This window comes from Orycteropus afer, unplaced genomic scaffold, assembly GCF_000298275.1.
Source record: "Orycteropus afer afer isolate SDZICR_OR568_19922 unplaced genomic scaffold, OryAfe1.0 scaffold00165, whole genome shotgun sequence".
Taxonomy (NCBI): domain Eukaryota; kingdom Metazoa; phylum Chordata; class Mammalia; order Tubulidentata; family Orycteropodidae; genus Orycteropus; species Orycteropus afer.
In genome coordinates, this window is record NW_006921752.1 from 4,134,137 (window position 1) to 4,158,998 (window position 24,862).

Consider the following 24,862-nt stretch of genomic DNA (forward strand, 5'->3'; position numbering starts at 1 on the left):
GTCTGAGAATGGAGAAGTCGAGCAAGCCTGGAAGGGCTTGTCTGAGAATGGAGAAGTCGAGCAAGCCTGGAAGGGCTTGTCTGAGAATGGAGAAGGCGGAGGACTTCGGGCCAAATTCAGCATTTGTTTAGCAACATCTTTAAACATCAAGATGGTTCCCTTTTTGTGCTACTTTGATGGTGGTTCTCTCCCCAAAAGTACAAGTTGGCAAGAGCACGTCCCCTGCTTCTCCACCCTCTCTGGCATGCTGGCCCATCCCCAGGACGACCTTGCCGTGGGGTGAGGCAGTCCAGCCCTGGAGCTGGAGGGGCGGAGGAGGAGAAGGTCCAGCCAGTGACCTGGAGCTCCGCCAGGGCCTCACGCCTCTCCTCTCCTAGCCTGGGTGGCCCAGTGGGTGCCACAGTGATGCAAACCCTGATCCAAGGGCCAGCGTGGGGAAGAGATGGTCGCAGGCAAAATGCACTTTATACAGAGACTTTTCTATTGCTGGGAAGGTGTGTTTCTCCCACGGTTTGTTTCTGAATATTCACTTGTTTTATAAACGTCTGATCCTGTCCAAGCAAAACTGTGCTGTCGTCAATCTTGTGGGAGGTTTGAGGACCAGGGTCTGTAAGGCTGAGCCTGGCTGATGCCTCAGGCCAGACCATCTTGATTCTGCTGGAACTAGCAGCCTCTCACCCCTCTGTGCTCCCAGGTGAGCAACTGAGCAGACCAGTGACAGCTCCAGAGCAGCACACTCAAGAGTTGAGGTCGTTCGGCCAGAACAGTGCCAAGCGCTGCAGCCCAGGATGGGGCTCCTGAGTCCTGTCCTACGTTGACCCAATCTCTCAGTCCCCTTCGCTCCCCCTCCCCACCTCTGACTCTGGCAGCCCTCTCCAGACCCTCACTCCATCCTCTCCCTCAATGCCCCCTTCACCTGCAGCTGTGTGGTAAGCTATGTGGACAGGTGATCAAGATCTGCCCACAGCTAAGGTGTGGGTGCTGGCTTTCCCCCATGCCCTGTGTCCAGAGTGGCCCCTCTCTTACAGGATGCATGGGTTTTCCTGCTGGGGACACTGACCTGGGATTGGACAACTGGGATGGGAGCTTTGGTAGCTCTCATGCCAACTCCTTGTGAGAAGGGGCTTCAGCAAGGCCCGGGAATGTCTGTCCTGCACTGAGTGAAAAAGGGAGAAAATGGAGCAACTTGACTCTGGACCCATCTCATTTCTTGACTTGTTTTGAAGCTCTTGCTGTCCCCCTTTCCACCAAGACCTGGGCCTGCCCTTCCCTCTCTCCTGTCTCTTGGCTTCTCATATGGCTCTGGTTTGGTCCTGAGGCTAAGATTCCTTTGTTCTTGAGCAGAAGATTCTGAAAGAAAGACTTGCCCTACACATTCCTGACCTTCCATCCTCCCTAGCTTAGATAAGCACAGGCTCTAAGGAACAATTATTAGCTATGGAAAGCATGACTGCCTTCCTGGGAGGAAAAGCCAGGCAACATAGCCACAGATGGTTACCATGAGGACCCAGGGAAAGGGGCCTGGGCCAAATGGTGGGGAAAATAAAGTGGCCATCTATCTGGGCCCGAGGGGCAGGGAGGAGAGGTGCAGCCAGGGCCTTTGATTCTGCCTATTGAAATGTTCTTGTGGCTGGAACTGAAGGGTTGTCTACTGCAGGGTGGGTACTTGGCAGCTCCTGTCTCGGTGCTGCGTTGGAAGCAAAGGAACCATCATGACCTGTTGGCAGTCCACATTTGCAAATAGGGTTCCTCAAGCTGTGACACAGTTTGCTCTGCCCCTTCTACAGAGAGGGGAAGCATAGGACCTATGTGATTCTCTCAGTTGGCCAGAGAAACCAGTGAGGTTTGGCCAGAGGTTCTGTGACCCACTAAAGCTAGGGTCTTTCACTTGAGTGCTCAGCAGCCTGTGAGCTCAACCATGGAACACAGGGCCCTGTAGGCTCACAGGCCCAGGTTAGGCTTCTCAGAAGAGAGAAACGAGAAGGGAACCACAGCCCAAGCCTAGCATGGGCAGAAGTGCAGAAAGGAACAGAAACTTAACCAAAAGAATTCCAAAAGGCAACAACAGGTGGGAGCAGAGGGAGAGGCCCCAAGTCTTAAGAGTGTGAGAAACCAGCTATCTGTGAAGGTAATAGAGACATGCTTTGCTGGAAATGCAGTTGAGGCAGTAAGTGAGGAGGGAGAAAACTGGGCAAGTCCTGACATAAGGAAGTAGAAGAGGAGGGACTGAGAAGCCAAGAGGAGGGACTCAATTGACTATTAGTAACTATTTGAGGCTGAAGGGAGCCTTGACCAGTCTTCAGAAAGTAGATCCTCTAGAGAGGGCCCTTTGGGACAAAGTAAAGCGACAGGAATGGGATGAGGCCTGGATCCTAGTGAAGGAGGGAGGATGTGGCCTGGCTTCCAGTGACAACCTATGTGTGTGACATTTTGTCCTCACAACAACCATGAGAGGGGTATTATTGTCTCTGTTCCACAGATGAGAACACAAGCTTTAGGATGGTCAAGTCACTCATGCGAAGCCCCACTGCCTCTTCACGGGGAATTCACGCCATGTCAGTCCAAGGCTTTCTGCTCTAGGAGTCCTCTCCCTCCACCCTCCCTCCTTCTCAATGACCTTCCTTTCCCGCCTTTGTCTGCTGCGAGAAGCTAGCCAGGGCCTTGACGATAGCGGCCTGCCATTAGTTACCTAATGATGCCCTGGCGTTAGGCCTGCCCCAAGAGATAGACTGGGCCAAGCCCATCAGGATAGCAGGGAGGCTTTGCCTTGGGAAGACCGGGGTCAGCGTAGGGCTGGGCGGGGCCAAAGTCGAGGCCGCGCGAGGCGCGGGGGCCGCGACTTCAGCACCTCGGAGAGCGTTTCGGGGCGTGGCTCGGCGGGCCGGGGGCGGGGCAGGGGCGGGACGCACGAGACTCCTGCTAGGGCCCGTGCTGCGCGCGGGGGCGCTCTCGTCAGTGCAGAGCGGTGCGCAGTCCGGAGCCGCGCCCTGCCCTGCGCAGGTGCGCCCGCGCGCCGCCTAGCCGAGCCCCGGCGGCGGCCCCTTTGCAGCGCCTCCGCCTCTCGGCCGCCGCCGCCACCACCTTCCCCGCGGCAGCCTCCACCTTCGCCGCCGCCGCCTCCTCCGCGCTGCGCTCCGTCCGGATGGCCAGGGCTGGGCCCAAGAATGGCGGAGCGAGAGAGCGGCGGCCTGGGCGGGGGGGCCGCGTCCCCGCCTGCCGCCTCCCCATTCCTGGGGCTGCACATCGCATCGCCTCCCAATTTCAGGTGAGAACCCCGAGTCCCGCGCGCACCGCCCTTAAACTGGGACAGATCTGCCTCTCCTCGCCCCCCCCCCCAACTGGGCCCCAGGAGCGTGCGGCGGCATGGGCATGGGAGTCTCTTCCCTGGACAGAGAGTCGACCCTATCCCCCGTCCAGAAGCCCCCTCATCCTCCAGCCTAGACTGATAGCTGCTGCATATTCATGATACTGCTTCCTCCGCCATTCCGCGCTCTACGGTCGGCGATCCAGAGCTGGAATTGGAGGAGGGGGCTCGGAGGCCGCTTGCTCCCCACTTGGGCGCAGAGGCTGGACTTGGAGTCTGGACTGCGATCCCACAGGAGGCATGCAGGCTGGTTCTTTGCCTGTGCCCAGTCCAAAGGTTTCTGAAAAGAGATGGAAGCAGGCTGGGGTGCCCCGTGGGACCCAGTTTCTTGGGGCAACTAACAACCTTGGTGCTGGAAGGAGGGTGTCTCGGCCCCTCCCCCAGCCCTTCCTTGCCAGATGGGCTCTACTTCCAGGCCTGGTCTGCCAGGACCCTCTGTGGACTTGGGCAAGCACCAGGCTTAGCCTTCACACACACACACATACACATGCACACACACACCCCGAGATCCTAGGCCCAGTTGTGAGAAGGGGGTCCCGCAGGAGGAGCCAAGGACACTGGGGAGCCCCTTGTGATAAGTACCAGACTCTGACCTGAACTCCCCTTCCCATACCCTGCCCCCCACACACACACACAACTTGGTATTATCGCCAGAGAATTGAAGTGTGAGTGTTGTTGGACGGAGGGATAACCTCCCCCTTAAACCTGACCCCAGTTGATGAGGATGGTGTAACTGCTCCAGAGCCTGAGAGAAAGGGCTTCAGCAAACCCCATTGTTTCTCCATATAATGAGCCGGCGCCTCCCCCTCTCCTGGGGCCCCCACCCCAGCCAGGCCGCAGCTGGGCTCTGGCGCCAGCCCCTCTGACCAGAAGATGGCTGGCTCCCAGGCCCTCAGGTGGGCTGGGACCCTCAGGACCTCTAATGGCATCATCAGGCCCAGGGACCTCCCCTGAGGCCTGCAGCTGAGCAGGAGGACCAGAGGGAGGGGACCAGATGGAGAAGGCCAAGCTCTGGGCCTCAGGCTGAGACTCACCTGTTGTGGCACATGCTGCTGCCACGCAGACACACTGGGCTGGTGGGGGCCCTTTGGCAGTGGAGGGGCAGCAGGCTTGGAGCCGAGGATTCTGGGATCCAACCCACCAACGGCATGATTTTTGTCCTGTCTGAGTCCTACATGTTAATATCAGCCCCTGCTTGGAAATGAGACTGTGGGCATCAGGTTGGTGTTCAACACGTGTCTGCAGGCGTTTTTATTTCAGGGCATTTCCCCAGTGTTGGCTCATTTAACCCTAATGACCACCCTGTGAGTGGGTATTGGTCTGCCCATTTTAACAATAAGCATGTTGAGTTTCAGGAAGACAGACTAACGTGCCTCAGGATCCCAGGAAAGGCAGAGGCTGAGGCTGGAAGGGACCCCAGGTCAGTGTTCTCCACTCCCACCCTGCACCCTGGCAGGCAGAGTATCATGGAAGCTGAAGGGTGAGAAGCTGACAAGGTGACATCAGCCAGTGTGTGTGTGTCCAGCTCTGGGCCAGGTGGGCCGAGCACAGCAGCACAAACAAGGCTGAAGCGTGGGCCCAGCCCTACAGGCCACTAGGGCTGGCTGTGGAGAACAGGCCTGCTTGTGGAATAATAAAGGTCTGTGTCTGAGGCCCCAAAAAGCCCGCCCCGCCTGCTCCAGCAGCCCCCGCTGCCCTTTCCCTTTCCCGCCTCTCCTAGCCCTTGGTCCAGCTCGGTTTAACCCTGGGCTGTTAGTGCTCTTGGAGCTCTTTGGTGGGATGATGGATCCAGGTGGCCTGAGTTTGTGTCCTTGCATGGCCTTCTTAGCTGTGTGCCCAAGACTGGGCATTTACCACCACCCCCCCAGCCTCTGTTTCTTCTTTGCTCCTTTATTGCTTTGGCCTGTGTTCAGGGCAGGCCCAAGACTGAGATAAGACAACACATGTTGAGTGTTTCAAGAGCTCTGAAGAGCTGTATGCATGTGGGGCTGTTTTTAGCGCGTGTCTGTGTCTGTGTGTGAGAGAGAGAGAAAGAGCATGTGTCTGGGCTCCCACCCCACTGTCAGCTCCCAGGGGGCATGCAGGCTCAATACCTAAATGCTAGTGTCCCCAGTGCCCAGCACGAAGTGTCGTTAGTGCCGATTGAGCCCCCAATTCAAGACAACCTCACTCACAGTGGAACGGAACCCAGCACCATCCCTATGGTCGTCTGCAGATCAGACAGTTGGATCCACAGGGTTTGCATCCACTGATACTCAGAAGTAGATTTCCTGGCCTTTCTTCCAAGCCCATCTTAGTCTACAGGTTCTGCTGGATGTTGTTTGGTGTCCTGGCCACACACAAGCCTTCACTGAGAAATGAGGCTATGCACAGGGCACATAGACTGGGGGACTCCTGAGTGGAAGGCGAGGATGCCACTGCTGGCCCACTGCTGCCCCCCAGCACAGACTGGGTGCTCAGTAATGACTTACTGGTTTAATATTTAAGGAGCCCTGGTGGCATAGTGCCTAAGGCATTTGACTGCTAACCAGAAGGCTGGCAGTTCAAATCCACCAGTTACTCCTCCGAAGGAAGGTTGGGCAATCTACTTCTGTAGTGATACCACCTTGAAAACCCAAGGAGGGGTCGCTGAGAGTTGGATACGACTCGACAGCAGTGGGTTTGTTGGTTTTTAAGGGTAAAATCGGGTTCTGGAGGAGACAGGAGTAACAGTGGTAAGAACTAACCCTCGACAAGCACTTGCTTTGTCCAGCAGGTACCGTTCTCAGCATTTTTCTGATTCTAGAGCAGTTACTCTTCATGATAGCCATATAGAGAGAGTGTTATTATTAGTATCCTACTCTGCAGGTGAGGACACTGATGCATAGAGAAATTAGGTAAGTGACAGGGCTGGGTTTTGAACCCAGGCAGTGGGATTTCAGAGCCACCCTGAAAACAAAGAGCCCTGGGCTTGGAACAGTGGAGGAGATTTTGAGGAAGGGATAAGTATGATGTGGACCTGGGAGGGTGGGAACATTTGTTTGGTGGTGGTAGTTTTAAGGAAATATGTGTTAGGATGTTTGTGTGTGGCGGGGGGGGAGGGGGGGTAGCTTATCAAAGCGCCAGTCAGTTCCTAGAAGTTTTTTCTGTGTGTGGTATTGGATGGGGAGCTCTGGCGGCGTAGTGCCTAAGGCATTTGACTGCTAACCAGAAGGCTGGTGGTTCAAACCCACCACCACCAGCCACTCCTCCAAAGGAAGACTGGGCAATCTACTTCCATAGAGATATTGCCTCAGAAACCAAAGACGGGGTCTCTCTGAGTCGGGACTGCCTGGAAGGCAGTGAGTTTGGTTTTAGTTTGGTGTTGGATGAGGGATTTTCATTTCTCATTTCACATACTCCTGTTTTACTTTACTTTTTTTTACCTTTTTAAACAATGAGCATAGGGTTGCTTCTGTAATGTACAAAATAATAAGACAATTTAAAATTAAAGTGATACAAGTTCATTATAAAAAAAAAAGTCTAGAAAAGATGTACACAGTGGATGGATTGGCGTTCGATAGGTGGGATAAAGGGGAGGGACAGTCCTCAGGACGCAGAAACAGCAGGGCCAAAGGCATGTTCACGCGAAGTCAAGTCAGGAGGCTGCCTTGGTGTGAGGAAGGGGAATGAACGCCGGACCAAGGGAGACCTTAGAAGGCCGTTCCTCCAACCCCTTTTACTTATGACGAAACAAGACGGGGAGGGTTTTTCTAAGAACACACAGAAAGTTAGTGGCAGAGCTGGGACAGAACCCAGACCCTGTGAATTCCTAGGCCTTCTTTCTACCCCACTTCACTGGCTCAGGGATGACAGAGGAGGCTGCTAAGAGCTGCTGCCGCCACCACTTGTGGAGACCATTCCCAGTCATGGCGACCCCCTGTGTGTCAGGGTAGAACGCACTCCATAGCGTTTTCAACAGCTGAGTTTTCTGAAAGTAGACTGTAGGCCTGCCCCTGAGGTGCCTCTGGGTGTGTTTGAACCACCAACCTTTCAGTTAGTGGCTGAGTGCTTAACTGTACTGCAGGGACCTCCTCATTGATACTTGGTCGTTCTTTCATTCATTCAACAAATATTTATACTTTGCCAGGCTCACCGAGGAAACCCTCTAGAGGCACAGACTTAGGCCTAATCACACAGGTGACGATGTAGAGGGGAGACGGGCAGATAAGGCCTTGGCAGACAGACTAATGACACAGGCCAGGGAGCTGTGTGGGAACCCAGACTCGGCTGGCCAGAGAAGATTCCCCAGAGGAGGGGAGACTGTTCAGGCCTGGTGGGAACCTGAACATGGCACAGAAGGGGGAGAGATGAAGAAGGGCAGCAGCCTGTGTGAAGAGTCCAGGGAGAGTGGCAGGGGCAGGTGTGTCTGATGCCCGGTCTGGTGGGTGTGTGGCCAGCGAGTGAACAGGAACTTGTAGGCTGTGTTAGGGCGCTGGCCTTTTCTATGATGAGTAATGGGAACAGCAATGCACAGGCGGGAGCCATAGCATCAGATCGATATTTTGGGAGCATTGCTCTGGCATTCTCTACTCTGGGTAGAAAATGGATGACAAGGCTGGAGGCTGGTCCTTCTCAAGGGGAGGAGCAGGACTAGCAAGAAGATGTGAGGAAGACTCAGGAGGTGGGTTGACCAATATGGTGAAAGATGGGGTGTAAGGGGTGGAGGAGAGGAAGGAGTCAGGACAATGCTGGAACAGTCGTGAGTCAGGGTGGGGCGGCCTAGGGGAGTTGAGAGATTTGGTGAGCAGGGATGGGACATCATTGGGGGCCTGCTGAAGTTGAGGTTGGGGATCACTGGGTGACCCCACTGTGGGATTCAAGCAGACGGGATTTCACTCATTTCTCTGATGTTGGAGCCTTAAGCTTAGTCTCTGGATTCTTAGGAATGGGCCACAGTTCACAGCTTGGGCCCCAGTGGGTCCTAAAACTGAGTCATTGCCACCATCCCCACTTAGGGGTTCTTACTATCCTATGACACCATCTCCATCCCTTGGCCCTACTCTGGTGGGTTTGTTTTGTTTTGTTTTGTTTTTCTAGGGTTTGAAACTTTATTTGGTGAAAATATACACACCATTTCAACAACTGCGTATACAACTGAGTGGCACTGATTACAATCCTCAAGTTGTGCAGACATTGTCACTGTCCTTCTCTGAATTGTTCCACCACCCTTGACTTAGACTCAGTGCCTCCTAAGCTTCTCATCACCTTTCAAATTGCTATTGTCAATTTGATCTCAATATAGAATTATTAAAAAAAAAAAAAAAAAATTGCTCAAGATACTTATTAAGATAAACTATTTTTTGGTTCAAAGAAGTCTTCATGCCACAGTTTTGATTCACAGTTTAAAGATTATTTCAGAGCAATAGTTTCTGAGGTTCATCCAGTCTCAATGGATGAAAGTCTGGCTTCCACTGAGAATTTGAAATTCTGTTCTGCATTCTTCCCCCTTTTGATCATGATTCTTCTATAGAATCTTTAATGAAAACAATCAGTAATGGTAGCCAGGCACTATCCAGTTCTGGTCTCATGGCAAAGGCTCTTGGCCCTACTCTGGTCTTCATTCCAGCACTATGTTGGAGGATCTACTCTGTGCCAGGCCTCGTTTTGGGCGCTGGAAGTATAATTGGTAGACACATTGTTCCTACTTATGGCCTTCCAGTGCCTCAATCAACTAGCATTCCTTAATAATCACTTATTTAGCACCTTCTGTGTGCAGAGCTTTGGACTTGGTGCATTTATTGGCGCAAGGGTGAAGAGTCCATGTCAAGTGGAATATGATGGTCCCGGCCCTCAAAAAACTGGAGGCTTCAACAGAAGGCAGGCTGCCCAGAACCAGGAGTGGGAGTTGGGTGCCTGGCCGATGCACCTACTGCAGAATGTTTGCCAAGGAGAAAAGATTTCCCAAAGATGCCCCCACGACTCACAGCCATAAAATCAGGAGTGATTTTCCTGTGGGTGATTCATCGTGGTGAAACCACAGGGCTATACATTCTGCCTTTTTGATCATTATATTAGTTGCCAATTTCCACATTAATATATAGACTTTATAATGCTCATTCCAAAAGACTGCCTAATATTCCATCACTGGCTGGTCCCAGTTTCCTAGCCCCCTGGTGTCGGGCAATGTGTGTCTCCATGCGGGGTAAACAGCTTTGTGTAAAGGTTTCTCACCATGGGACTATTTCCTCATGGTAGTTCCTCAAAGTCGAATCACTGGCTTCCAGAGTTCTTGCTACATACGAGCTTCAAGGTGTTTAAGGAGACCAAACACATAGTTCCAAGAAGAGGTTGTCCCTTGGGACTCAGTTTCTTGGATTGGATTCCATTTTCACTGGAAGTGACCCCAGTGTGGACGTGGTAGGGAAGGGGCTTCCAGACCAAACTAACAAGCCCAGCCTTACTCTAGTGTCCACCCAGAGATGGGAGGTGGGCATGAAGAGAGGGGCCTGGCTTCCGCCATCTTCCCAGGAGGCCTAGACATCCTACCCCAGACTCTCTGGAGTAGGTGGGAACTCTTTAAGACAGAAGGGGGACTGACTTAGAGATTTAAAGGGAAACTCCAGAAAGACCCAGTGGCAACAGTGATTCATGCAGCCACATTTAAGTTCCTGTTTGGCACTGCACATGTAGCTTTTGATCAAGAAAGACACAGTCCCTGCTTTCGAGTGGTCACTGCCTCATAGGCTGGGGGGGGGCGGCCTGGTCAGGAAGGTTAGAGGAGACTTTATGCAAGAAATTGGCGAGGGAGAGGTAGGGGGGGAGATGCAAGCTGGAAGGGGAGTTGAGTGGTGGGCTCACAGGGCCTTCAAGCCGCTAGTGAAAACTGTGGCTCCTCTCCCTAAAGGGCAGATCCCTGGGTTAACACGCTAACCCAAAAGTGAAAGGTTCAAGTCTACTCAGAGGCATCTCAGAAGAAAGATGCAGAGACCCGCTTCTGAAATCCAGTCATTGAAAACCCTGTGGAGAACAATTCCACTCCAGCACACATGGGGCCACCATGAGCTGAAATCAACTCAGTGACAACAGGTCTCCCTGCAAGGCCAGGAGAAGCTACTGAAGCTCTGAGCTGGGGAGGCAGTGGCAAGGCCAGGTTTGCATTCCAGACATTGTTTCTGGCTGCCCAGGGAGAATGGCCTGGAGGGGAGCCAGAGGGAAATGGGGAACCAGTTAGAGTTGAGCAGCCAATCAACAGATGTCCTGAAGACCTGCTGGCTGAGCTCTGTGCCAAGACACAGGCTGGGCCCCTGGACCACAGGTGTTCCGTCACGACGGGCCGGGTGGCACCATGGGCACCATGGCCCCTTCCCTACCACGTCCACACTGGGGTCACTTCCAGTGAAAATGGAACCCAGGGTCACTTAGCTGACATTCTCACCACATTAGCAGCACAACCAGGACGAGCAGGCCCAGGAGTGGCCTCTGGTGCAGATTTGGGCACACTCAGCTAAAGCACTCTTTCCCTTGGCCCCTCCTTTGCATGTCCTTCTAATTCAGCCCACCACTGCGTTAAAGCCACACTGCTGTTGGTGGAACCAGGACAACAGGGACTGTGACAACACATGGCAGGGGACAAGGCCATGAAGTAGACATCTGAATGTGAAAGGCATGTTTTAGTTTAGGACCACTTAGGAAGGCTCAGCTCAGGGCAAGGGATGTGGAGGACAGAAAGTTGCAAGGAAAGTCCTTAACCAAGGAAAGGGCTGGGTATGGGAGGAGGAGATAAGGTTCATGCAGGAAGAGGGGCTTCGGATGTAAATATAAACTCCAAAGGTCAGAGAGGTCGCGAGAGACCAAGGTCATGACACAGCATGCCCAGATGTTAATCCGGAAGAGACCTCAGGGACCTTCTAACCCAGGCGGGCCAGCAGGTTCAGATTGATTGCAGTAGCCTTGAAAGGGAAGCAGCTGAAGTCTCCAGTCTAGAGGTGCTGGTTGCCAACCTGCAGAAGGACAGAGGGAGGCGTGTATGATTCAGCTGAGGGGCCTCCTGCTGCTCAGGGCTCAGTTTCCCTGAGGAGGTGGAGCCAGCAGTCATGCGGGGCCTCTGCTGGGACCTCTGCTCTCCCGTCCTCCCCCACCAGGCCTTCTGTGAACCTGGAAGGACCAAAGGTCCCTTTAGCCTTCTCTCTGCAAAGGGTCTCCCAGAGCTTCGGCTGGTAGACCCAGAACATCTGGTCCTTGACCAGTTAGTCCCCTTCATCCAGATGGTGACCTCCTCACCTGCCCACTGCCTGTGAGTCGACTCTGACTCACGGCGACCCCATGCGTTACAGAGTAGAACTGCCCCCTGGGTTTTCTTGGCTGTAGCCTTTACAGACACACAATGCCAGGCCTTTCTTCTGCAGTGCTGCTGGATGGGTCTGAGCGCAAACCGTTTGGCCACCCAGAGACCCTGACTCCCTCAGCAGCAGCCTGGAGGTGGGGTGAGCCGACACGGGTGGCCTCGTTTTAGGTGTGAGAACTAAAGCACCTTATGTCTGAGCCTTCCTTATCTGTAAAGTGGGCAAAACAAAGCCCTCTCCCCAGGTTGAAGTGAGTAGTAAGGGAGACCACAGCATGAAGAAGGTTGACCCTGGGCCGGGCAGCTGCTCCTTGTGGGTGAGGGAGCAGATGGATGCCAGGCCTCCTGCCTCCAAGCCACATGGGAGCCAGACCTCCAGTGCAGGCTTTCTGACCCAGGCTCAGTGCTCTTTCCACCCCCGCCCAGGGAACTCAGGTCCCACCTCGCAGAGGATGCTACACCGACCCCTGCCCCACCCACACCTGCTGTCCAAGCAGGGGGCATAGCAGGTGGTGCTGAGGGTGTAGAGAGGAGCTAGAAGCCCCCAGCCCAAAGCCAAGGTAGACCCTGTGGCTCTGCCCCTGACACTAGAGTTTGACAGGAAGGGGCTGGGCTGGCTCAGGACGTCCTTTGACATGTGCTGAGTGGCTCCCTCATGTACGCAAGGTGGCCTTGCCAGCTCTGCCCTCCAGGAGCACACAGTCCAGATGGAAGAGGGCAGGAGGCGCCTGCTGGTACAGGGTGGGGGACGTCTTGGACATGAGCTCCATCCACCTTCGGAGCTGCCTGCATGGGGAGAGGTATCTGACTGAAGCCTAGCTGTCTCTGCTCCATCATGCTGCCTTATATTCAGGCAGATGGTAACATGCCTTGAGAGAGGTGATGGCAGGGGAGCAGTGAGTGTTGTTGCCAGAGGGCTGTAAGGGCTCAGAGGAGGCAGGCCCCGGAGGCTAGGAGGGCTTCCTGGAGGAGCAGGCTGGAACCGAGCAGCCCAGGTTGAGGGCCTGGCATTACTCCATGCCAAGCTCTGGGGAGGCCAGCCTTGAGGAGCCTGATCAGTACAGGGTCAGTTGCATGGGGAGCTGGGACTAGATACCAAGCCAAAGAGCCTGCCACTAGGAGGGAGCCCTGGAGGGGCTGGGGCAGGGAGAGACAGAGAGATGGTGGTGTTTCTGGCATCTTTGCCTGATAGTGGCCAATGGAGTGGCACTGGCATGGGGAGACTGAGGTAGGCAGGTGCAAAGGTCTCAGAGGGCAGAGACGGAGGCAGTGGGGATGTGGGCTGACTTGAAGCCAGGTTGGCGATGGGAGTGGGAAGGGGACACAGATGTGCTCAGGGGCACTGGCAGAACAGGCAGCTGAGGGGACCCTCTGGGTCAGATGTCCAGAGTACCCCACTCAGCAGCAGCCTCCTGAGGGTCCATCCAGACAGCCCGTGTGGGTTGAACACAGTGCTGGGCACCAGGGTCTCATTGCAGGGCCAGTGACACCATCCTTTCCTAGCTGGACTGAGGCAGGCCCTCCTCCCCAGCCTCCACTCACTTCCATACCAGCTGGTCCAGCCACTTCCTGCCGGTGTCAGTGGGATCCATTTCGTTTAGGGCAGGTCATGAGAGGCCTTAAAGAGGCCCCTCCCCGCCCCTGGGCCAACCCCTCTGTGCGGGCCCCTCATCCCCCAGCTGGGCTCTCATTTCCACAGCAAGCGTCCATCACCGACTCATTACCACCCCAGCAGCCCTTCTACTCCTGCTCAGAGGGATCCAAGCACTGGCCTGCCCTTGACCCTGGCTGGAGAGTCCCTATACCTTTAGGTCTTCCTTGGGCCCTGAAGGACTAAGCCCTGGGGTGGGGGTGGGGTTGTCCTGCACCAGGTGGGCCCTAGCAACCCCACACCCAGCCCAGTGGCACCATCTGAACTAGGTTCAGCTTGCAGAAGCCGCCCTGCTGAGGGGCGGAGGGCTGAGCTTTTGGACAGGGTGCTCATGCCTGAGGAATTCCGGAAGTTCCCCCCTTCTCCCCACCAGGCACCTTGATTGTGGTGCTGGCCCTTTAAAGCAGATCAGAGGCTGGCTTCTGGGGGAAACATCCCAGATTTCTGCCAGATGCTTACCAGCCTCTGGGCCCGGGAGGGCGGCCACCCAGCCCCCGCCAGGGGCATTGGAAGGGCAGGTGGAGCCGGGGGCATTGATTGCAGTAACCTGATCCCGTTGGGGAGGCGGCACCGACAGCAGCGGCGCAACGGGGCCGGGGAGGGAGCAGCCTGCAGCTGAAGGCTGGGCTGGGCAGAGCTGAGGCTGGGGCCTGGGTCGCAGCGCGGCCGCCTCTCCTGGCCCATCTATTTTTAATGAGCTCCCCAGGCTTCTGCGGCGGGCAGGACGCAGAGAGGCAGGCCCAGGCGGTGAAGGCTAGAAGCCCCAGCCCTGCCCTGCACCCCAGCCCCCCTACCCTCCTGGGCATGAGAGGGCAGCCCTGGGGCCCCACCGCCCCCTGGCCGGGCAGGGTTGCCCATGCAGCTGGTGCTGAAGATGGATTCGAGCCCAGACAATGACAGCTGGCTGGAGGACCAGTGGGAACGCTGGTACGGGGTGCGGGGGCCGGGCGGGGGAGTCTGGGGGCAGCTTCGGCAACCGCTGGGTCTCTGCTGGGTCAGACGGTGGTGAGAGGCAGGGTGTGTGGGCCTTCTAGGTCCCCTGTGGGGCTGGGCCACCACCTCTCCTTGGTGACCTTGGACCAATGAATCTCCCTTGCTCATGGTCTTACAGTGGGGGAGGCTCAGACATTCTCCCTGGCCACCCACCGTCCCACCTACACCAAACCAGGCAGAGTGCCCAGGGCCCCGGGTGAGCAGGTGCAGGGGCTAGGCAGGCACCACAGTAGCTGGCACAGCCCTGCACTCTGGGGTAGGGGCACAGGGCTGGCCTGGGAGGAGGGAGTGGTTTCATTAGAGCTGGTTAGGGTTCTGGTGTTGAAGTGCTGTGGTCTGTCTCCTGAGCGGTTGTATTGTCCCCAACACGGAGCCATCCCTGATCCCATCTGTGCAGCCTCCTGTTCAGTCCAGGGTCTGAACACTGGGTAAGGAAGGAAGAGATACTGTGGTAGATGAGACCAACATACGCCTTGACACGCCAGATCCCATTCATTTGCTCCCAGGGCTCAAAAGGTGGGGTCTTCCTGGGCTAGTGGACCTCAAATTCTCCTTTGAGGCCAAGAAGGTGCTTGGGCCTTGTTGCTTCGGAGACTGCACAGGGAGTCCCAGTTTTAGCTCTTGGAATCTCTGCTCACTTCTCTGTTCTCCATGTCTAAACTGGCCTTGGCACCTGCCTTGACCCTGGGAGGCATTTTGCTGGCAGAGCTGAGGCCCTGACCAGCTGGGCCTTCCAGGCACTGTCACCTGGTTGGCTCCAAGATGCACAACTCCCAGTGAGGAGGAGCCAGAGCAACCTGGTGCCGCCTCATCCACTGCCACCAAAGGAGCCCTACCTTTCGGCACGAGCCAAGAACTCTTTCCCTGCTTGATGGCTTCCCCCTGCATTGGGACTGGTGGACCCCAAATTGTGTCCGCTGGGGACTGTGATCTTCCCTCAAGGGGCTGCCCCTTGGAAGAGGTGATGGGAAGATATCAGTGGGCTCAGCAGTCCCTCTTGGGTGTAACATTGAGTTCCTGTCCTCCCTAGGCTCACCCATGACATCAGCCTGGAGGAGTTTGAAGATGAAGACCTCTCAGAGATCACGGATGAGTGTGACATCAGCCTGCAGTGCAAAGACACCCTGTCTTTACGGGTAAGGGCAGGCTCCCAGGAGTCCCCGGGGGTGGGGGGTGGAAAAGGGCTGAGGAGGCTTTCTGTGTTTGCACTGCACCCTTGTTAAATGAAATCGTACAGATAACATTCGATACAAAACTTGGCACGTCTTGGCTGGTCAGATTTTTTTTTTTTTTTAATTGCCAAGTTTAAGGCAGGAGGCAGCTCTGTTGGCTGCCCACAAGATGGCAGAGGTCTTGAGGTCTATGACAGTAACAGTTCCGGCCAGAGGTCAGGGCAGGCTCACCCCTACCCTAACTAATCTGGGGAGTGGCTCTGGCACAGGGCCTGAGAAGGAGCAGGGTGGAGTCTGATGGGATCTGCAGTGCTTGGAGCAGGGAGGAAGAGCAAGGCAGCCTGGAACACCTCCTGCGGCTGCTGGCCGCCATGCACCATGCCACACCACACCGCCTCCCACACCCTCCCTGGCCACTTGAGTCTTAGTCTCCCATTGGGAGGTTAAGCCAGCAACATTGCTGTTGGTCCCTTGGTGTCATGGGGCAGATGGTTCTCTCCTGTCCTGAAGGAGGTTCTTCAGCAGCTGGGGAGCCTGGATAAGATGGGGATCCCTACTGTGTCTTTCCAGAACAGGAAGACCTGACCAGCCAGGAAATTGAAGACAAAGCTCAGGGATGGGTTTTAGCCCCCAGGAGGGTGGTAGCTAGCTAGAGTAAGTGTGGTATTAGGAGTATGGTTAGCAAAGGCAAAGGAGCCCTGGTGACACAATGGTTAAGCGCTCAGCCACTAACCCAAAGGTCGGCAGTTTGAACCCAACAGCTGCTCCATAGGAGAAAGATGTGGCAGTCTGCTTCTATAGAGTTGCTGTGAATTGGAATCTGTTCGAAGGCAATGGGTTTGTTTGGTTGTGGTTTGGTTTTAGCAGAGACAGAGCAGCAGTGTGGGATGGGGAGGGCTTCCTGCGTCTATGTCGACCTCTTGCTGCTTCCAGAGATTTTGTAAAATCTCAGGCAAGAGGAAACTGAGGAGGGCATAGCCCTTCAGTCCCTCTTACCCCATCCCTCCACACCTGGCCAGTCCAGGAAGGGATGGAGGCAGGGGCCACTATTCTGGACGAAGGTGGTCCACCTGCCCAGAACTCCCACACCACCCCTCCCCCAGCACTCACAAGCAGAGCCTTGGAGAGGCAACCACCAGCCAGGGCTCTGGAGCAGCGCTACGAGTGTAGTTATACCCTGTGGGCCCTTAGACAAGTGCCACACATCTCTGGGAAGCTGGGAGGCGGTTGTATTGTCCCCAGTGAACTGGTGAGGAAATGGAAGGATCAGGGCATTTGTCAGAGGCGTCAAGGAGTTAATAAGAGCTGGAACTAGAATGGGGCTCAGAGCTATCCAGACAGGGTTGTTAGGCTGTGGGGAAAATCCCAGGTTGGAGAGTCTAGCCAGTGGGCCGAGGAGACTGGGGAGGGTGGGGAGTGCACTGACTGTTCCTGGTGCCCCCATTCCTGCCCTTCCCTCTCAGCATCCGTCTTCGGGTAGCTCTCAGGACCTCCCTGTCCGTACTGCCGCCTTCTCGCAATTCCTCGCCGAGGAGAGACTCAGTTTTCCTCTTTTCTCTTGGCGCCCTACAAATACTAATCCCCTAGCCCCGGCCCCGCAGGGGCCTGAACTCCTTAGCGACCCCTGCGTCCCTATAGCAACAGCGGTGACCTCACTCTGGGCTCGGCTTACAACCCGAGTGAGGTCACCGGCCGTTGCCAAGGGAACGGGAGAGTGTAAGAAATCAGGAACGAGGGGACCATAGGGAGAGGAGAGGTGTGGACTGTCAAAGGCATCAACTGAAGTGGGGTAGGAGGAGAGGAGGCGGGCCCACGGAGGCGCTAAAGGGAGCTGCCGTCTCTCTCCGGTCTCTGCTCGGCTTCCTTTCCTCCCCTGTTCACCGCACCGGAATGGACTCGACCGGGTGGGGGGCGGGGAACAGGGGGCGGTGCGTGGCGGCTTGGCTCCGCCCCCCGGCGCGGCCTCGCCCCCTGACGCCCCTCTGTCCGCGCCGCGCAGCCCCCGCGTGCCGGGCTGCTGTCTGGGGGAGGCGGCGGCAGCGCGGGGAGCCGGCTGCAGGCAGAGATGCTGCAGATGGACCTGATCGACGCGACCGGGGACACTCCCGGCGCCGAGGACGACGAGGAGGACGAGGAGGAGCGCGCGGCGCGGCGGCCGAGCGCGGGGCCGCCCGCGGCTGAGCCCGGCCACGAGCCGGCTCCCCGCGGCCAGGGCCAGGGCCCGGGCAGCGGAGACACGTACCGACCCAAGAGGCCCACCACGCTCAATCTCTTCCCGCAGGTGCCGCGGTCTCAGGTGAGGAGTGAGTGGCGTGAGGCGCGGCTGAGGGGGCGGTGCCCTGGGGCCGACCTGCAAGGTGTGGGGATTCTGAGAGCCTTTGGGGATGTCAGGCCCGGTTCGCGGGGTGAGGGGCTGGTCGGGCCCTGGGAGGGTCCCTCGGCCTGGTGAGAGGCATGGAAAGGGTCTGCGGTGGCTAGGTCCTGGGCGGGTGGGTTCTGTAGGGCAGGTGGGATCTGGGGTCCAGCTGGCTGGGTTTGGAGCCTTGAGGAGGGATGGAAGGAGTTAAGGGCTGACGCTACACAGTGGAAGGGTAGGAGAGAAGTAGGGGGTTCAGATAACAGGGAGTGGTTTGGAGCTTGGAAGCTGAGGCTGTGAGGGGCTTTCCCTTGGGATGTGGGCTTCCTGGTGAAGGTGGAACAGAGGCAAGGCCTGGAGAGTTGGACGGCTGAAGTGGCCAAGAGGCAGGAAGGTCACGGGAAATTGGGAGAGTTGGGAAGTTCAGGGGGAGCAGCAGGGAGTCCCCAGTAGGTCTGGAAATGAACTGGGAGATGGAGCTGCTTGGCTGTTGGGGACTTAGGGCCCCTGGGCTAGGTGGCTGGATGCCAAGGAGGGCTGAAGAGGGTGGCGAGAGCTTGCTGTGGCCTTTTGTCTTCAGGCCTAGTCAGTCAGGAGAGGTAGAGAGAGGGAGCCCAAGGAGGTGGGGCTGTTGGTGGGTGATGCAGGGGCCGCAGGGAACAGGGCTGCTCCCTTTCCCAGGATCCTCTGGAATGGGTCTTGGCAGCCAGACTTGTGAATGTGAGGGCTTGTGGGAGCGGGTGAGGGTGCTCCCGAGAGAGGAGGCCTGAGCTGTGTGTAGGAGCCTTGGATGCCAGCATTATGGCAGAGGGTCCCCAGGGGCTGAGAAGGTGGGACTGGCAGCCCAGGAGATTCAGGAAGGAGGGCTGCTGACAACTACACCTGTCACTCCTCAGTCCTGTGCTATTGGGTGGAGGGGGGGCATCTTCTGGATTTGTCATTGGGTGAATCATCCCAGTCTCTCTTGTCACACTCCTGGGCAGACCCTTCCGTGTGCTTTGTCAGTCTCAACCAGAATGTCCCCGTCCCTTCTGTGGGCCCAGGCCTTCTGAGCACCAGGGCAGGGTCTCTGACTTGGGCTGGAATTATGCATCTTACATGTAAACCCTCAACATCTGGGACTGGGGCTCTGGCTATGTCCCCCAAGAGCTGCCACCTCTCCCTCACACTCTCCCCACACACACATTCGCCCTTCCGCATTTGTGATGCTGGTATGGCCATCCCCTGGAGGTTGGCTGGCTTCCCTGAATCAGGAGGGTGGGAGACCTGCAGCCTGTGGTCCTGGCTGGGAGGGCTGTGACCTGCAGACCTTCCTGTTTATTCTGGAGCTGGGTTGGAGTGAGGCCTGTGGCAAATTGGGAGGGCAGCAGGCTGCTGCAGGGTGGCCTGAGGGGGCAGGGCCAGGGCCTCCCTGTGCTGGGCACTGTTGACCGCTCCTGCCACAAGAGCCCTTTGTTCCCGGCACAGGACACGCTGAATAATAATTCTCTGGGCAAGAAGCACAGTTGGCAGGACCGGGTGTCTCGATCATCCTCACCCCTGAAGACAGGTAAGTCAAGCCCCTTTCCTGTCCCTGTACCTGAACCTGCCCTGACTCAGTCCCCACCTCAGTGCAAACCCACCAGTCTCCAACCTGCTGAGTAGAGGTGAGCCACCCACCCCACAGCCCTTAGCAAGCCTAGCTGGGGGCTGAGGTCAGCTGTGGCATGACTTGGGGTGGGTGAGTTGACTGGCCCCGAAGCCTGCCAATATCCTGTTGCCAGGGGTGGCTTTGTCTAGATTTCTGGTGTTGAGATGCTGAGAGTAGAGGGCCAGGTAGCATGGGGGTCAGGGGTGCAGGCGCCTTTCTCCAGCCCTGACTCCCTCGCTCTCCAGGGGAGCAGACACCCCCTCATGAACACATCTGCCTGAGTGATGAGCTGCCCCCCCTGAGCAGCCCCGCCCCCACCAAGGACCGCGGCACCTCCACCGACAGTCCTTGCCGCCGCAGTGCTGCCACACAGATGGCACCTCCAGGGGGCCCCCCTGCCGCCCCATCTGGTGGCCGGGGCCACTCGCATCGAGACCGCATCCACTACCAGGCGGACGTACGGCTAGAGGCCACCGAAGAGATCTACCTGACGCCAGTGCAAAGGCCCCCAGACCCTGTGGAGCCCAGCTCTGCCTTCCTGCCACCAGCTGAGAGCCGCATGTCAGTCAGTTCTGACCCAGACCCCGCCACCTACTCCTCAGCTGCTGGGCAGCCGCACCCCTCCATCAGCGAAGAAGACGAGGGCTTCGACTGCCTGTCGTCCCCAGAGCGGGCCGAGCCACCTGGCGGCGGATGGCGGGGGAGCCTGGGAGAGCCACCACCGCCTCCACGGGCTTCACTGAGCTCGGACACCAGCGCCCTGTCCTACGACTCAGTCAAGTACACGCTGGTGGTGGATGAGCATGCCCAGCTGGAGCTGGTGAGCCTGCGGCCGTGCTTCGGGGACTACAGTGATGAGAGCGACTCGGCCACCGTCTACGACAACTGTGCCTCCGCCTCCTCGCCCTATGAGTCGGCCATCGGGGAGGAATACGAGGAGGCCCCCCAGCCCCGGCCCCCTGCCTGCCTGTCCGAGGACTCCACACCTGACGAGCCTGACGTCCACTTCTCCAAGAAGTTCCTGAACGTCTTCATGAGCGGCCGCTCTCGCTCTTCTAGTGAGTGGGCAGCGGGAAGCAGCTTGGGGCAGGGGGTGGGAAGAGCCACAGTGAGGGGTGTTCTGGAGAGGTGGCCTCAGGCGCCGTTGGTTCAAGACGTGAGGACTGAGGACTCTCTACCTGCCCCTCAAACCTCAAGCAGAGCTGAGACCATCCGCCTCTAGCCCCCTCCCCTCACCTGTAGGTGCAGAGTCCTTTGGGCTGTTCTCCTGCATGATCAATGGGGAGGAGCAGGAGCAGACTCATCGGGCCATATTCAGGTAAGATCTCCCAGGGCCACTCCTCTCATGGCCTCTGCCCTCACCACAGGCCAGAGCCTAATCCCCTCCTGACCAGGTCAGTGGCCACCACCAGCATCCATCATCCACTCGGCCCCAGGGCACGTAGTGCCCGCCTTATAGAAACTGAGTCAGGACGGTTACAATGCAGTGTGGTCTGCTGTGGTCAGATGTGGGCGCCTAGGACTGGCCAGGGGCAGGGTGCCCAGGGGTGATAAAGAGAGATGATGCCTGCCACATGCAAGCCCTCATCCCTACCAGACCCTCAGACTCCTAACTGGGAGTTCCTGCCCTCACAGTTCTGTCAGCAGCTCTGCTCACTTCCTCCTTTGGCCCCCACATTCCTCCATGGCAGGAGTGGGTCTGATTGGGCCTGGTCTCCCCCAGGAGCTAGCATTGTGACAGGCACATGGTAGAAGCTTTGCCAGTGTTTATTGAACTACCAGTGCCACTGTGGCTCCCTGACTCCAGAGCAGGTGGGAAGAAGAGGGCCTGCACGGAGAGGCCTCGTGAGGGGCTGCCTCACATGCCCTGTTGGGAACAGGTTTGTGCCTCGACACGAAGATGAACTTGAGCTGGACGTGGACGACCCGCTGCTGGTGTTGCTGCAGGCCGAGGACTACTGGTATGAGGCCTACAACATGCGCACAGGGGCCCGGGGCGCCTTTCCCGCCTACTACGCCATTGAGGTCACCAAGGAGCCTGAGCACATGGCAGGTAGCGTCTCTGTCTCCTGCCTGCTGCCTCCAGCCCCCACATGAGCCCTGCCCCTACCTCCTGCCAGGTGAAGACCTGCTCTGGATCTCACTTGCTTTTCTCAGCCTGCGGGGGAGGGGGCCAGGCAGAGGTGCTTCCGTCCATTTCACAGTTGAGGAAAGTGAGCCCCAGCAAAGCGGTGACATCTGTGGGTTGTGGCACCCCCTGCTGGCTCTGTCACTCCACATGCATCACCTTCATCCTCCGCTGAGCTCTTCCCCCAGCTGCAGGCTCAGCCACACCTCACTTCCTGCTTGCTTTGCAGCCCTGGCCAAAAGCAGCGACTGGGTGGACCAGTTCTGGGTGAAGTTCCTGGGCTCAGTCCAGGTCCCCTATCACAAGGGCAACGACGTCCTCTGTGCTGCTATGCAAAAGGTACCTGGGTCCCTCTCCCTGCTCCTCCTGGCGTGGGTTCTCACCCCCAGCCCAGCTCAGCGCCCATGCTCCCCTAGGTGGGAGGGACACAGGTGTCAAGAGGTGGTAAAGGCCCCATGGCCCAAGCCCTGGAGCCACGGTTCTGGCAAAGGGACAGACAGCCCCTGATGTGTCTGCCCCGTCGCCCAACAGATTGCCACCACCCGCCGGCTCACCGTGCACTTTAACCCGCCCTCCAGCTGCGTTCTAGAGATCAGCGTGCGGGGTGTGAAGATAGGCGTCAAAGCTGAGGACTCCCAGGAGGCCAAGGTGACTGACCCGGCCCTGCCCCCGGCTCACCCACCAGATATTGCCATCTTTTCCCAGCCTGCATCGCTGCAGGCTGGGAGACCACCTCTTTCTCCTCTCCTCCCTCCTGTAGGGGAATAAATGTAGCCACTTTTTCCAGTTAAAAAACATCTCCTTCTGTGGATACCATCCAAAGAACAACAAGTAAGTGGGCTGGGAGAGGGGTAGAGGCGTTAGAGTGTGGTCTGGAGCCGTTACGGGTGATGTCTGAGTCCCGAGTGGGCCTGGAGGGCTCTGCGCCTCCCCCTGCCCATAGACGCTGTGCTCCCACAGGTACTTTGGGTTCATCACCAAGCACCCTGCCGACCACCGGTTCGCCTGCCATGTCTTTGTGTCTGAGGAGTCCACCAAAGCCCTGGCGGAGTCCGTGGGGTATGTGTGTGTGTGTCCTGCCAAGCCCCGGCCCCAGAGCGGCTTCCTCAGGCTCAGCTCCATCCCTTAGTCTTCCCAGCTGCCCTGGAACAGCCTGAAGGGAGGCCGGGTGGTCTGGAGGAGTGGTTTCCTAACTTTGTAGCTGCTGGACCCTTCCTTCAAATGAATTCCTGCTCAGGAAACCCAGTTCCTAGGGATCAGAGCCCCCGCCAGGGGCCCTCGAGGCTCCAATTTGAAAACCCTGGGTGGAGAGCCTCCACCTCCTGTCCTGTCAGCCAGTGACTGCTCGGGTCAGCCGTGGGTCTTGTCTGCCTGCCTTCTAGGAGAGCATTCCAGCAGTTCTACAAGCAGTTCGTGGAGTACACCTGTCCCACAGAAGACATCTACCTGGAGTAGCAGTGCTGCCTGCCCTCTGCAAGCTCAGGCCAGTGCCAGGACAGCTGGCTGCTGGCGCGAGGTGGCACTGTCTGAGGAAGGGCACCCCACCTCCACCAAAGGCTGGGAAGCGGGGGCAGCCGGCCGAGGGTGGGGGAGGGCGGGGTTACAGGGAGAGGCAAACGCAGTTCATTGTAATATATGGGATTAGATTCATCTGTGGAGGACAGAGAGGGCCGCCCAGGGTTGGGAAGGGCAGGGCTGGGGATGTCGGGCCTCTGGCTATGGAAGATACCCACCCGTCCTTGGGGCAGAGAGTTCTGCCCTGTCCTGGGCCTCTGTCCCACTGCCTGGGCTCCGTGGTTATTGGCTCCTGCCTTGACGGTGTCCATGCCACCTGCAAGTGGCCACCCTGCCCCCGCCCCCAACCCCAACCAAAAAGCCCTGAGCTCAGGCCGAGCGCAGCCACCTCCTGAGGACTTTCCGGTAAGGAAATGGCACCAAGTGGAGGTGAGGCCCCTGTTCTCAGCCCTGTCACTCATATGGCCTCAGGATGTCTCCCACCCACAGTCTCGCCAGCATGCTGGTGCCTGGCAGGCTTAGGACCTCAACGGGGCAGAAGAAGCTTCAGCAGGTCCTGGCCTGGCAGGAAAAGGAGGCGCTTGACTGACCTAGTCCAGCTGGGGCCCCTTGGCTGCCTCAGCTGTGGCCTCATTTGGCCTTGTCATCCTGGCCACAATTATTAAAGTGCCATTTCCTGTCTGGACCACAGCGGGTGTATCTCCATGGACCCCCTCCCACACCCACCCCACATGCCTAGGAAAGCCCAAGCCTTTGCTGCACAGAATAGCTTTATAAGGGGCTCCTGTCACAGGTGTGTGTCGTAATACTCAGCCATGTCTGGCCCATCTCGCTTACGCTGCTGGGCTCGAGAGAGGAGGGGCCGCAGCCCTTGTGGCCAGGGGTGCTTGGGTCGGACGCCATAGTCTGAAGGGAGAAAAGAGGGTTTGGGAGGGAGAGTCTGGGTTTGAACCAGACTGAAGTTGCCCTTGGAACAGATGCTGTATGGGATGAGAAGACCCTAAAGACTCCTGCTCCCAGGGAGGGGAGAGGGACAGAGGAAAAGGTTGGGAGACACTACCATCCACCAGACCGGAAAGCGGCTCCGAGAGTTCCAAGGGGGCCGAAAACTCCTCAGGAACGGATCGCTGAGGCCTGTGGGAGATGTTGGGGTGCTCAGCTTTGCCCCCAGTGGCAGGGCAGGCTAAGCTGCCACCGCTCCCACCTCCCTGTGAACAGAGGAATGCCCCGGGTGGGGGGATTTGGCAAGCCCCATGATGCCCAGGAGCCCGGGGCCAGCCTTTCCTCCAGGGAGGGAGAGCTGCACAGCTGAGCCCCGAGCTCAAAGGCCTTTGGGTCCCTGTGGAGCCCCCACCAGACGTTACCTCAGGGGCTGGGGGCGAAGGAGTGCGGCCGCCAGGACAAGGTAGAGGAAGAACAGGGTCAGTCTGGCCCTGGGGTACAGAGCCCCCAGCATGGCGAGAACCATCTCCTACAAGGACCTTGGTCTCAGCTTCTGCCTGCCCCTCCCCCAGCAGTAGGACGGAACCTGCTGTCTGACTCCCTGGGCCACCTCACAAAGGGCATTAGTTCCAGGGCTCATGGTCAGCAACGGCTCTGGGGTTAGGCCAGAAACTACCACCTGAGGTGTTGGGTTTGGTTTACTGATGCTGTACACTGACAGGTGCCAAACCAAATCCTGTTAAGAGTTTCATCACCCAAAAACCGAGAACACAGACAGGTTTCACTTGGATTCTGACCTGGCCTCTTGC

The 24,862-nt window shown here is 57.4% G+C and overlaps 2 protein-coding genes across 2 annotated transcripts; one reads left to right on the top strand and one right to left on the bottom strand.

The window, feature by feature from the left end:
- The first annotated feature begins 3,164 nt into the window (after positions 1–3,164).
- MAPK8IP1 (mitogen-activated protein kinase 8 interacting protein 1) lies at positions 3,165–23,051 on the top strand. The gene is made up of 12 exons (XM_007946530.1): positions 3,165–3,265; positions 15,341–15,446; positions 17,482–17,778; positions 19,306–19,387; positions 19,714–20,526; positions 20,711–20,786; positions 21,349–21,521; positions 21,826–21,935; positions 22,128–22,244; positions 22,357–22,427; positions 22,557–22,655; positions 22,979–23,051. Exons 1-12 carry the CDS (start codon positions 3,165–3,167, stop codon positions 23,049–23,051), a joined length of 2,118 nt encoding a protein of 705 aa, XP_007944721.1.
- An 847-nt stretch (positions 23,052–23,898) lies between these two features.
- On the bottom strand, positions 23,899–24,579 carry CUNH11orf94 (chromosome unknown C11orf94 homolog). Its single transcript, XM_007946531.1, has 3 exons — positions 24,476–24,579; positions 24,172–24,245; positions 23,899–24,017 (listed from the first exon to the last, which is right to left on the bottom strand). The coding sequence occupies exons 1-3, from the start codon at positions 24,577–24,579 to the stop codon at positions 23,899–23,901; spliced, it is 297 nt and encodes a 98-aa protein (XP_007944722.1).
- Positions 24,580–24,862: the final 283 nt, after the last annotated feature.

Coding starts and splice junctions, on each gene's coding strand:
- CUNH11orf94 (XM_007946531.1), bottom strand. CDS start 24,579: ATGGTTCTCGCCATGCTGGGGGCTCTGTACCCCAGGGCCAGACTGACC. Junction 24,246..24,475: donor CTTCGCCCCCAGCCCCTGAG/GTAACGTCTGGT, acceptor CATCTCCCACAG/GCCTCAGCGATCCGTTCCTG. Junction 24,018..24,171: donor GCTTTCCGGTCTGGTGGATG/GTAGTGTCTCCC, acceptor TTCTCCCTTCAG/ACTATGGCGTCCGACCCAAG.
- MAPK8IP1 (XM_007946530.1), top strand. CDS start 3,165: ATGGCGGAGCGAGAGAGCGGCGGCCTGGGCGGGGGGGCCGCGTCCCCG. Junction 20,527..20,710: donor CGGCCGCTCTCGCTCTTCTA/GTGAGTGGGCAG, acceptor CCTCACCTGTAG/GTGCAGAGTCCTTTGGGCTG. Junction 20,787..21,348: donor ACTCATCGGGCCATATTCAG/GTAAGATCTCCC, acceptor TGTTGGGAACAG/GTTTGTGCCTCGACACGAAG.